The sequence below is a fragment of the Balaenoptera acutorostrata genome, chromosome 4 (assembly GCF_949987535.1).
Source record: "Balaenoptera acutorostrata chromosome 4, mBalAcu1.1, whole genome shotgun sequence".
NCBI lineage: Eukaryota > Metazoa > Chordata > Mammalia > Artiodactyla > Balaenopteridae > Balaenoptera > Balaenoptera acutorostrata.
The window spans coordinates 54,344,969-54,357,430 of record NC_080067.1 but is presented as its reverse complement, the minus strand read 5'-3'; the positions used below and the strand labels follow the sequence as shown (position 1 = coordinate 54,357,430).

At 38.6% G+C, this 12,462-nt stretch overlaps 1 protein-coding gene and 1 long non-coding RNA gene across 3 annotated transcripts in view; one reads left to right on the top strand and one right to left on the bottom strand.

Annotated features, from left to right (window-relative positions):
* SEC62 (SEC62 homolog, preprotein translocation factor) overlaps positions 1-9,967 on the bottom strand; it is a 30,733-nt gene extending 20,766 nt beyond the window's left edge. For both annotated transcript variants that reach the window (XM_007197532.2, XM_057545531.1), the window contains exons 1-2: positions 9,895-9,967; positions 638-746 (exon numbers count right to left, since the gene is read on the bottom strand). In XM_007197532.2, the coding sequence (XP_007197594.1) occupies positions 638-746; positions 9,895-9,930 (145 nt within the window). In that variant the 5' untranslated portion in view covers positions 9,931-9,967. The remainder of the gene's footprint in view (positions 1-637; positions 747-9,894) is intronic.
* On the top strand, positions 9,168-10,771 carry LOC130708112 (uncharacterized). Its single transcript, XR_009008169.1, has 3 exons — positions 9,168-9,466; positions 9,748-9,965; positions 10,132-10,771. It is a non-coding gene; the product is annotated as an uncharacterized LOC130708112 (long non-coding RNA).
* The last annotated feature ends 1,691 nt before the right edge of the window (positions 10,772-12,462 follow it).

The following is a 12,462-nucleotide window of genomic DNA, read 5'->3' as shown; positions in this document are numbered from 1 at the left end:
TAAGCTCTGTGAAACGAACTACTGTCACTGGAAGAAGCTAAATATATGAAATGTGAAAAAAACAGCATGTCTATTTTTATAAACTTTTAAGGACTATCAAAATCATTAATCATAACACTGAAGAGAAGATAAATAAATTTCTTCCCAATAATGGTAATTCAACCTTAATTGATCAGACAGGCAAACTCAACAACTATTGATTTATAAGCTATGGGGCAATATTACAGATAATATTAGCTTATTATGAAGTTGTTTCGATTATGTGAAGAACAAACACTCCTAAGTTGGTTCTGACACACTTGTTTCACACTGAATTCTATGCCAGAGTTTTACAAAGAGTATCGTTAAGTACATGTACTATCTGAATAATAAGTGTTAGTACTGAAAATAAATGTTAGTACTGAAAATAAATCCTATTTTAAAAATTTCCAAGTAACGTTACTAAAAAGCACTTTCTTTTATTTTTATTGACATTTTCAATCATAAAAGGAAAGAACAGGATAATCAATTGTCATATGCTCATCACCTAGCTTCACCAATCATGCTTGGAGAGCATTTAAAAAATATCTACCTATCCCCAAATTAGGTCTCTTCATAGGATATGTACACAAATATAATTTTATTGATGTAATCCTACCAATAAAATAATCAACCCGGTGACCCATCATATTGGTGGACTTTGTTGGACAGTTGAATCGAAGAAACTTGGCTACAGCCTTCTCTTCTTTAGATGGTTCACCAACTTCCTGCAAAGTAAGAATATTAATTTAACGTAATCATTTACTTGTGACATTGATACACTGAAGAATAATTTACAGATCTCTTCTGAAAATCTTTTTAAGTTTACTACAGGCCTTTCTTTCAAGCTTTTTCTGGAGCAGACCTGGTAATGTATACAGAAGACAGAATGGAGATTTTTAAAATCACGTTTTTCAAATACAAGTTGATAGGGCCCAAACCTGTCTGCCTCTTGGCCTCAGCTACAAGGCATTTATTTTCAGTTGTTTTTCCAGTATGGTAATCATTTTGTACCAGTTCACCCTCACTCTTGCCTGGTCTCTTTTTATTTTTTTAAAAAAATTTTTATTGATTTATTTGTTTTTGTTGTTGTTTGTTTGTTTCTAGCTTTTTTTTTTAATTAATTTATTTATTTCTGGCTGTGTTGGGTCTTCGTTTCTGTGCGAGGGCTTTCTCCAGTTGCGGCGAGCGGGGGCCACTCTTCATCGCGGCGCACGGGCCTCTCACTATCGCGGCCTCTCTTGTCGCGGAGCACAGGCTCCAGACGCGCAGGCTCAGTAGTTGTGGCGCACGGGCTTAGTTGCTCTGCAGCATGTGGGATCTTCCCAGACCAGGGCTCGAACCCGTGTCCCCTGCATCGGCAGGCAGATTCTCAACCACTGCGCCACCAGGGAAGCCCACCTGGTCTCTTTTTAAAAGCCGTAAGGCAATAATTCAAAACTTTAAGAGGTTGTCAATAGTAAGTGCCCAAATGTCAAAGTAAGTAGAAACAGGTGCCATAAATAAATGTTAAATAACAGCCAAAGCCATGTACCTTGAACAATGGACAACAGATTGCAGGAGGAGTTCTCAAATTAACCAAAGACAGCTGTCCCAGTGTGGTCCCAGATACAAACTACTATCAGAGGTGCTGAAGATTTGTATTCCCTTCCCTTTCCCCTCTGGTTACAGATTCTAGATACTGTCAGGGAATCTTTTCTCACCTTGCCTTTCTTCTTTCTGAACGGGGTAAAGCAAAAATAAAAATGCAATAGACAAATAAATTACAATCTCATTTAAGAACTGATTAATGGAAGGGCACAAAGAGTTTTGGAAAGGCTGCTTTAATCCTTCCTTGTTTTCTTTTTTCCATTCCCTCCTCCAAACTTTCTACCACCTTCATTGTTTATCATTCCCCATCTTGCTTTTATTTCCTTACATTCTGAACTTATGTTCCTGTATACTTATTCTCCCCACTCATATACTGAAGAAAATGAGGTCAGTCTATGTTTGCATATATCTTTTATATATATACTTTTAGTTGTCTTATTGCTGTAAGCTATCGTAATAAAAGTACTATCTTTAATTACATGTTTAAGCACAGTACATACAGCACTCAAGCAATATTTCTAGCAATATACAATTTAAATGTGAATGATTTCAGGAAGGTCTATTTCTTAAGATGAATAAAGTGCCAAATAATATTAAAGAATTATCTGCCAAGAATCTAGTCTGCTGAGAAAAATTAATGCTGAAGACAGTTATGTTTTAGGCAAGACATTCTAACAACACAAAACAGGAAAAATAAACTCTCTAAATCATCTATCTTTACGTCAGTTTTCCCACAAATTTCAAGTTAGTTTGCATTCAGTTATGTTTGTTGAAAATAAGGGACAACTAACAAATCAAAGTTTCAGCTTTAATTTTATTCTGAAGAGGGGTAATTTGTGAGATGAAGTGAAAATCTGTGTCGTGGTTGCTGGGTCACCTGGCAGCTACTTCTCGTATTTCTTTCTTTGCACTTCCCAACTTCTCTACTTCCAACAGCCAATTAACAATGCATGATTCTTATACTCTCATACTATCCCATTTGTGGGTTACTATTTGTGACAATAAAAATTAAAAGCCTGCATAACATTGTATATCAACTATACTCCAATATACAATAAAAATTTTAAAAAAGAAAAAAAAAAGCCCAAACCATTCAATCCAAGTGAAGACTACAGTAAAAACCAAATATTTATGTGAATAAAAAAGCTTTAGTTTTATATATAAAAACACATATCACAAAAAAATAGAATCTTAAAAAACTGTAAATTCAAAATTTAACACTCCAAGTTCAGTAACATCTACAATGTTCATAATTATTTAATCTGGGTCCTAGTCACAAAATATAGTTTCTGACAAACTAAAAAGTAAAAATTCTATATTTCAGTTTTTGAAATCACACTAAAATTATTAACATATATGTTAGTATATGTTAAACGATAGCATTTAATTATGTCTGTGTAACATACTGCATTTCTAGGAGCCTTATCTATTAGTAAATAATATCCTATATATTCACGTACAGCCAAAAAAGTAATACTATATAAATAGTTGGAAATAATGAGATACTATAATTGGCTTTATAGAAACCAATTCTATTTTATAATCACACCCATATATGTTCAATTTTTCCCTCAGTTGATACAACTGTTGCCAATTTAAAGATTTATCCAATTAACTGATAACTTGTTACTGGGATATGCTTGATTAAAAATGGTATGTGGGGGAGAAGTCTCAATAAACATAAATTGTTCAAATACATACTTACTGAGTGTTTACCCTATAATAACTTTGGGTGCTACCTTTAATACCAAAAATTTGTTAAGGCATGATACCTACACTGTTACAACCTTCCAAAACAACAACTGTTATTTTCCAAAATGAGTGGTAGAAAAAATATTTTAGGAGTACAAAAGGAGTGAGATTATCAATGTGGATGAGAATAGCTATGAAAGACCTCTTGGAAGAGGGACCTGGATTTTGAAAGATGAACAAATTTGGGATAAGCTGAATGAATAGCATAAAAATACTGTGGCTAAAAGAGCATAAAATTTGGCTCTAGTAGAGACAAGTTAAGAATTGTGAGGTTAAGTATGTATAATAGGGCTAAACAGTATTCAAGGCAGTCTAAGAAATTTCAAATTTACTCCTTAAGTCACAGAAACTAGTTTTTGAATAGAAGGAGGACATAATGAGAAAAAAAAATGACTTAGACACTATTTTGGAGCCTGTATGTAGAATGAACTGGGGGAAACAAGCACAAGGCAGGGAAACTACTTAGTATTCAAGTAAGATGTGATGTGATACTAGACTAGGAATGGGAAGGATTTTGACATTTGAAACATTTCAAATGTAGAACAGATAGGACTCAATGATAAAAGATGAATGAAATGGCTTAGTAAAAGATGTTAGATTTCTAATTTGATCAACTGAAAGGACAGTTTTTCAATTAACAGAAATTTGGGAGGAAGGTGATTCTGGGGGAAAAACAATCACATCAACTTTAGGCATGACAAGTCTACACTCATACTAACACTCAAACAACTTACTGAACACAGGCATACAGGTACTAATCTACTGATTGTTGATAAGAGGCATCAGATGTAAAATCTATTAGAATACCCAAGAAACTGAAAAGTCAGTTCTATTATGATATAATAGGGAATCTGATAATACATGAATCCACATCTTAAAATCTCATTTTAACAATTAACTTCAAGTTCACCAAACTCTTTTCCACAACTGCAAAAACAGACTCAAGTATTCTATTTGCATTCCCTTCCCCTCCTTGGTAAAGGCACTACAAAGCAAGAATGAAGAGAACAGACCCACAAAACATGGACTTGGATAATCTCTCCCAACCAGACACAGAGTTACTTATTCATTGATACTTTCTTAAAGTATCAGTTAACTTCCCTTAAACATCTGACTAGAAAAGTAGTGAATTCTATCAACATATTGGTACAACAGAACTGATTCCTTCCTTGCTCCTCCTTCAAGTTCAAATCCTTAAAAAGTTTCTATTATCCTCTGTGAAATATTATGAAATATTCATTATACCACATATAAGTCATACATACTGTAGACTGCCTCTAACAGTACAGGATTTGTGCCATCTGCTGGGGCTTTAAAGCCAGAAAGAAAGATTGCTACAGAAGAGCACCAAGAGAATATGACCTGGGGAAGCTAGTAATATAGAAGAGCCTGCCAAGGAATCTTCATTCTCACTGCTCCCCTGCTGCAGGCTAAAACAGTCTTATCCTCTTCCTGTTTATACATTAGACTATAGTACCTCCCCTCTTTGTTCCCTTTTGATGTGAAGAAATCTTCAGAATATTTTCCTAACTTTTCTAGAAACCTTCTGACAAAAAGTGAAGGCCTTTTGCGAATAGCATCACCCACTAATAAAGAGAAACCAGCTCATCAAGCCTTGAATGAAGAGAACTTTGTAGCTCAATGAATGAGCTCAAATGTCTTAGAATGAGGAAGCAAAGAACCAGTACGTTTTGAGGCTGGACTGCCAACCCAAACACCAAGATGCCGGGTGTTGCAACTCTTAATCCAAAATTACAAAAATTGAAAGTTTGGGTAGAACATTCTTTTTAAATTATTTAACAAATACTATTTTTATTTTAGAATACTTCAACACTCAAATACTACAATGAAACTGGGGTTACCACTTCTAACTATATATTATTTTTGGTACTTAAGATAATCTTTTTGAGAAAAAAAATATTAGATCAAGAGTCAGTAAGCCGGGCTTCCCTGGTGGCGCAGTGGTTGAGAATCTGCCTGCTAATGCAGGGGACACGGGTTCGAGCCCTGGTCTGGGAGGATCCCACATGCCACGGAGCAGCTGGGCCCGTGAGCCACAATTGCTGAGCCTGCGCGTCTGGAGCCTGTGCCCCGCGACGGGAGGGGCCGCGATAGAGAAAGGCCCGCGCACCGCGATGAAGAGCGGTCCCCGCACCGCGATGAAGAGTGGCCCCCGCTTGCCGCAACTGGAGAAAGCCCTCGCACGAACCGAAGACCCAACACAGCCAAAAATAAATAAATAAATAAATAAATAAATAAGAAAATCCTTAAAAAATAAATAAATAAATAAAAAAAAGAGTCAGTAAGCCATGGACTTCAATCTTACAGAATTTTTGACTTAGAATTTTTTTTTCCCTATCCTCCCACCCCCAAAACAACTAGAATTTTAAAAAATTTCTATATTCAATAAAAATAAGCTTAGGTAATAAATAAGCTTGTTGAATGAATTGAGCAAAAGAAAAAGATTAGTTCACCAACTGTCAATTTGTATCTTTATACAAACAGTATAAAATATTTGTGAAAATGCAAACAGGTTAACAGGTTAAAATCTGAAAGCTGGAGGAGATCTTAGATATATCATTTGCTTAAAGTCACACAGTATGTTACTAATAGAGCTTTACAAGAGTCTCTGTATCTTGACTTGGGCAGTGCCCTTCTAAAATCCCCCACCCCCTGCCATTGTAAGCCCTTCATTAAGCCTCTGGGGGGAGTTTTCACTTAGGACTGGCTTCCTGGGTTCCATCTCTTTCCTTCAGAAAGTCCCAGAGTCAGAGTGCATAATCCTAAACTTTCCCTTTTCTGAAATTAAGCATATTGGTTTGTAATATGTCAGGGTTTTACTGACAGGGAGACAGATGGGTGCAACAAAGTTAATTGAGATGCAGGTATTATAAAATTTCTAGGAATGAATAAGCCATTTCAATGTCCCAAAACTCAACTAGATACCTTACACATAAGCAGAATACTAAATGGGATGAGTCTCTTTAGCAGGGACAAGTCTCGTTAAGTCTTTGTTGTACAATTTAATATAAAGATTGCAAGATTAAAGTAAGTCAAAACAATTTATTTTTATTTTTTATTTTATCAATGGTGCGGTGGAATGAACATTCAACTGGAATTAGAAGACTTGGTCTAAATCTGGTTTTACTATCTTGATGAGTGACCCTGGGTCAAGCCACATAACCTCACTGAACCTCAGTGTATCTGTAAAATGATGTTAATGGTTTAGATCAATATGTTTTATACCTAGTAATACTTTTAGATCTAGGTCCTAAAAGTAGCTTAAGGATGAGGAATACTGGTAGTGAAGTAGTGGGGTACTGAGGTGATAGGGCTTTGGGCCCACCCCTCTGCTTTTACATAAGAGCTGCATTTGTGCAAAAGGATTCCAAAAACCCCTACTATTTGAAAATCGTTTTCAACTCTAAAATTTTATGGTACTAGGATTCTCAATTAACCCTTCTAGTAAGCAGCACTTTGTTAACCTATAAGCACTGATTTTAATGTTCTTAAAAACTTACATAATTGCATTTCTTAGAAAACTTACAATTATTTACTTTCAAATGTTTTATTAATTTGAATTGAGATCACTCTCACTTGAGAATCTCAATCATGAAAACTTTGCAATATAACGTCAGTGAACACGTAGCTCACTTTTGGTTTTCAGTGACCAGTAAAGTGAACCCAAGAAGGAAATGTGACAAAATAGTCTTCTTGCTTCCAACTTTGATGGAATACCAGAATCTAAAATCAGGCTACATTAGAAAAAGCATACAGGGCTTCCCTGGTGGCGCAGTGGTTGAGAATCCGCCTGCCGATGCAGGGGACATGGTTCGAGCCCTGGTCCGGGAAGATCCCACATGCCGCGGAGCAACTAAGCCCGCGTGCCACAACTACTGAGCCTGTGAGCCACAACTACTGAAGCCTGCACACCTAGAGCCCATGCTCCGCAACGAGAAGCCACCACAATGAGAAGCCCGCGCACCACAATGAAGAGTAGCCCCCGCTCACCGCTAGAGAAAGCCCGCGCGCAGCAACGAAGACCCAACGCAGCCAAAAATATATAAAATAAATTAAAAAAAAAAAAAAGAAAAAGCATACAAATTAACTACTTTTTAAAACCCTGAACTTGTTTGTTTGTATCAATCATTTCCCCCAATATACAAATTACAATTCAAGGTCAGTAAATCTACTAAACATAAAAATCTTTTCTAAACATGAAACATCAAGTAGCAACAGGAAACTGAGTTAATATTACAGATCTTTTTGCCCATAGTCTCACAATAGAATTTTTTCTGTAACTTCAACTCTGAACTTGGTCATTACGTTTGATCTTTTTGTCTAAAGTAATGCCAATATTATAGAGTTTCTGATTCTCTGGAGGGAAAAAAACCAAGGAGTTTTATAAGATATTGTACACTTTTATTAATTTGTTGACACTGCACAGTAGTAGTCCAGGTAGCACTCCCAAGATCTCCACAACATTTTACATAGCACAGCTATGTAGAGAACTTGGAGGAGGTGAAAAATGTTATTTATTTTCACTTAGCAGTATACCAACTTGATTTTTAACAATCAGATCCTCACACACTTAGCTAATCCTCAACTAAACAACAGTAAGTAAATAACCATTCTTTACGGAACTCACAACTCAAAGGTTTATTTACTGAATAGATAACTGTTAATCTTTCTTCAGCATATCAGACTGCTTAACAAAAACCAAAACAAATTATCCTAAAGCCTTCATCCTTGGGGAAGGGGAAAAAGGAGTTATGGGCTAAGCACTCTTTTAATAGCTTTTATAACCTTTAATAACAAGTCACCCACGCACCTATTTTTTCCACAACAACCCAATGAGGATATTTAAGGTAAATATTCCTTCTTATGGATTTGGAAATAGAGGAAAAAAGTTAAGTAACTTGACCAAAGTTACACGACCAATAATTATTGACACTGGGGTACGAACAGGCACAAGTTTTAGCTCCCAGTCACTACCACTACTATACAGGTTTTTAAATCTATCTTTCTGCTTAATATGAGATCACAATTGAAATAGAGCAGCTACTCAAAGTGAATTAGGATCACCTTTACAACAATATTAAAGAACAGTTGAAACTGTAAAAACAATGTTTATTTAAGGCCATAAAATGTACCATGTGTGTAAATATAAGTCCAGTAAGTCCTAATTTGACAACTTCAATACAAATTCTAATAAAAGTATATTTTGTATCCATACCTGACCAATAACACTAAATTCTGAAAGACTAGAAATAGTATAATTAGAAACTTCTTCCATAATAACCTTAAGCCTTGGTTTTATGACCTGTCTGAACTTGGGGGGCAATTGTCTCTGGTCCCCTTCTGCACTCTTTTTGAAACTACTTTCTTATTTCTGCCTAATTCTAAAATTCCAAATTTACTGATCACCGGCATCGTTTTTTTCCCTAGTACTTCAAAGTTTTCAGGAGAATTTTTAACTTGCATAGCTCAAATCACCTGTGGTGTCAGTCAGTTAAGTGATAAAAATGGGGGAAAAAAACATTAGAAAGTCATCTAAGCAATGAAATAGTAAGGAACAGAAAGACAATGACGAGTGTAACAATTTGTGATTAGTATATTAACAGTTTACAACACGCCATCAACTGACGACGACATATGAAGGTTTCTAGGCACAGGAGCTAATAAGGAGACAACAAAACATCCTGAGTCTAAGATGTTCCCCATATTTAATCCTCTCGGCAAAGAGCAAGAAAAACAGGGGGAAAATTGCAAGGAAGAAATACACAGATGACATGCATGTGGAATGAGGGAGGGATGCTATGTAGGTTATGAGGATGACACACTGGCATGTGAAAGGTTTCTGGGCGGGACCCGCTCGTTGCAGTACCAAGGGAGTTTTGTTTATTTACACTGTGTCGCTGAAAGAAAGCCGGAAAGCTTCAGTTGGACGCTTAAGTTAATAACTGTGAGGAGAAAGGAGGCTGCAGGCAAACGAACATCTGGATACGCAGATCGCCGCCTGGGCCCCTGGGGCAGCTGACCAAACCCCGATCACTCCCCCCTCCTACGGTCCTTCAATCTGCGCACAAAGAACGGGCAGCTTTAGGTCAGTCCTCCGCCTCCTTCTACCCTAATTATCGCGGCCTTAATTTCGGGACAGCTAAGGCGAAAGGATGGCGTGGAGAAGGGAGGGAAGGAGCCCGGGGAGGGTCGGTGTCTGCGCTCGGAGGACGCGGACCTCCCAGCACAGGCCCAGGCCGGCAACGCCGCCGCCGCCACCGCCACCGCCACCGCCACCCTGCGCTGGTGGCCGCTCCTCCCGCCTTCCGCCGCTGCCCCAGCACCTCCGCCTCAGTCTCCGCCGTCGCCAACACCGCCCTTCCTCAGGCCCCTCACAACGACTCAGCCCGCAACCGGCGACCTCGCGGGGGAACCCCACCCCACCTCGTCCTCGATTTCGCCCGCCCTTCCCGGGAGCTTTCCCTGCGTCTTCCACTTCCGAGAGTCCCCTATCCCAGGGCTCGGCTTTGCTACCTGAATCCGCTTCTTGTGTCGCCTGCGTTCCGCCATGTTGGCCGCTCCGCCCGGTTCCCTCTGACGTGGAGGTAGGCGGGGGCAGCGGAAACATCGCGAGAGCGCGCCGCGGGGCTGTTATGTAACCTACCGGCTAGCGCCGGAACGGGGAGGCTGGCGAGAGGCCGGTACGAGGAGGGCTCGGCGGGTGTTGGCTGCGCTTTCTCTCCCCTCTTTCCTTGGCTCCTTTTGCTGCAGGAACTGGAAATCTCTGGGACCAGAAGGAAGTTGAGAAGTGGTTCAAAGAACAGGACTGGAAAGAGTCCTTGGTTCTCAAACCTGACTGGGCATCTGAATCACCTGGGAAGCTATTAAAATACAGATTCCGGGGGCCCCACGCCCCTCGGAGTCAGTAGGTTTGGGGTGGAGCATTTTACAGAAGATTTCCTGAGACCTATGGAATTCTAGACATCTCTGTGGCACTTCTTTTCTTGCCAGTGAGCCCTGCATCATCTATTCCCCACGTGTAAATTCTCCTAATCCCATTTTGAAGATGGGAAAGCCGAGACAGCTGAGGTGCAGCGATATGAACAGATTTATCTAAGGCTCCACAGTTGGTAGATGGCACAGACGAGACCTAAGCCAAATTATCTCCCCGTACAATATAGGGGGTAGCCGGGCTCATCTGAAACAAACTTTGGATTCCCCATTCCATTCTCCACGTTGCTTCTCGAAACGCACCTTTAGAATCCGAGTCAGAGAGAACTCAGGGAAGTACAAGCAACTAATACGATGAATAAGGAGAGAGATTCTAAGAAGTTGGAATTAAGAAGACTGCAGGGTACTTGGAGTCTGGTGAATTACTATTATAACTATTGTTATTTTAGAGCTACCCAGATCAAAGAGAATGGGCTTAAATTGCTAGTTAGTGTTTTTAGATAGAAATTACCATGACTTTAATGGAGATTCTAAATAATAGAAAATTGGGAATTTACAGAGAAGATGAAGGAAATAAAAATCCCTAATGCTACCGTCCAAAGATCTGTTAACAGTTTATTTTCTTCTAGTATTTATTCATACTTTGTGTGTATATATTTCCCCCTTTCCCCCTAATTGAGATCATATTGCATAATACGCCTTTTTCACTTAATGTTATGCTGAGCATATATTATATCTTTAAAAAATTCTTCATTTCCCATATATATGTAACCTAATAGCAATTAAATATGTAATTAAGGCAAATAGTGGCATCTTGATGCCTAGTCTTTTATAAAGTAACAGCTAAAGTTCATTTTTGGACTATGCAATTCTGCAGTCTGGGGACAGGATCAGCAAGTCATTTGGTTCCTTTTCCTTCTATAATCTACAATCAGGGTGTGTGTAGTCAGAGAGGGGTGAGAGAAAATGATGATTCTTACCAATTAACCCAAAACATAACACAGAATATGAAATGTGTTTATTTCCTTCACTCCTCCCCACTCAAAATGAGGGTAGATCTGTTTTGTACTGTTTTATTTGGAGAACACTGGATTCTCTTCATAGGAAAGCTAGTTTAAAAATGAAAATATTATTGCATTTAATAGATGTTGAGTGCCTACTAGATGCAAAATGCTAGGTTAGGACTATGATGGGGAATGAAAGCCCTTCGTGGAAAATAGCTACCTCTCTAGCTACTGCCCTACCACCTTTTTCTTCAGAAGAGGTTTAATTTATGCTCCCCACGTCTCACTGACATTCATTCCTTAGACTACAACAATTTGGTTTCTACCTCTACCATCTATTAATAATTCATGTGAAATTGTAGCATCTTATTAAGGATTTGACAATATTGACCATGCACTTAATTTGTTCTCCTCCTTTGGCATTCATGGTATCAGGTTTTTCCTTCTGATTTCTCTTTGGCTCCTCTCTCTTTACCTAGCTCTTCAATGTTCCTGGCCACCATGTTTCCATTCTCAACTTCTTCCCTTTTCCCATGCATTCTGGGGATTCTTATTCATGTTTACAGCTTAATTCCAAAATACTGCATAAATGTTTATTTCTAGTTGTCTTCTGGATATCTCCACTGAATGTCCAACTAGAAATCACCATTCCCCCCCACAAAACCTGTCTCTTTTACTGTATTTTTAAACTCTGGTAACTGCATCACTGTTCACTTAATCACTCATGCTAGAAACCTTGGAGGTATCTCAACCATGCCAATCAGTAAGCAATCCTGTTGACTCTGCAACTGAGATGTTTGGAATTCTTCCCTTCCTCATCATTCCTATTGCCATTGCTTTGATTAGGTCTTTATCATTTCCTACCTGAAACGTTGTTGCAAAAGCCTGCTAATCGTTCCACCCCAACTCTACCCTCTCTACACTCCAGACCACCCTCCACTCCCTTGTTAACCACCCGCCAGGCACCATTGCTCCCCAGAGTGTACAGCAACATTAAGGATGGCTAATGTTTGCACATATAACCCAAACGTCACGTTTCTGGGTCCTCCCTCCATTTAATATTTATATAAAAATAGCTCAAGCACTCTTCTCATCACCCCATTTATATCTTTGATGGTGGTAGTGGGGAGTCTCTCCTGGCCACTTC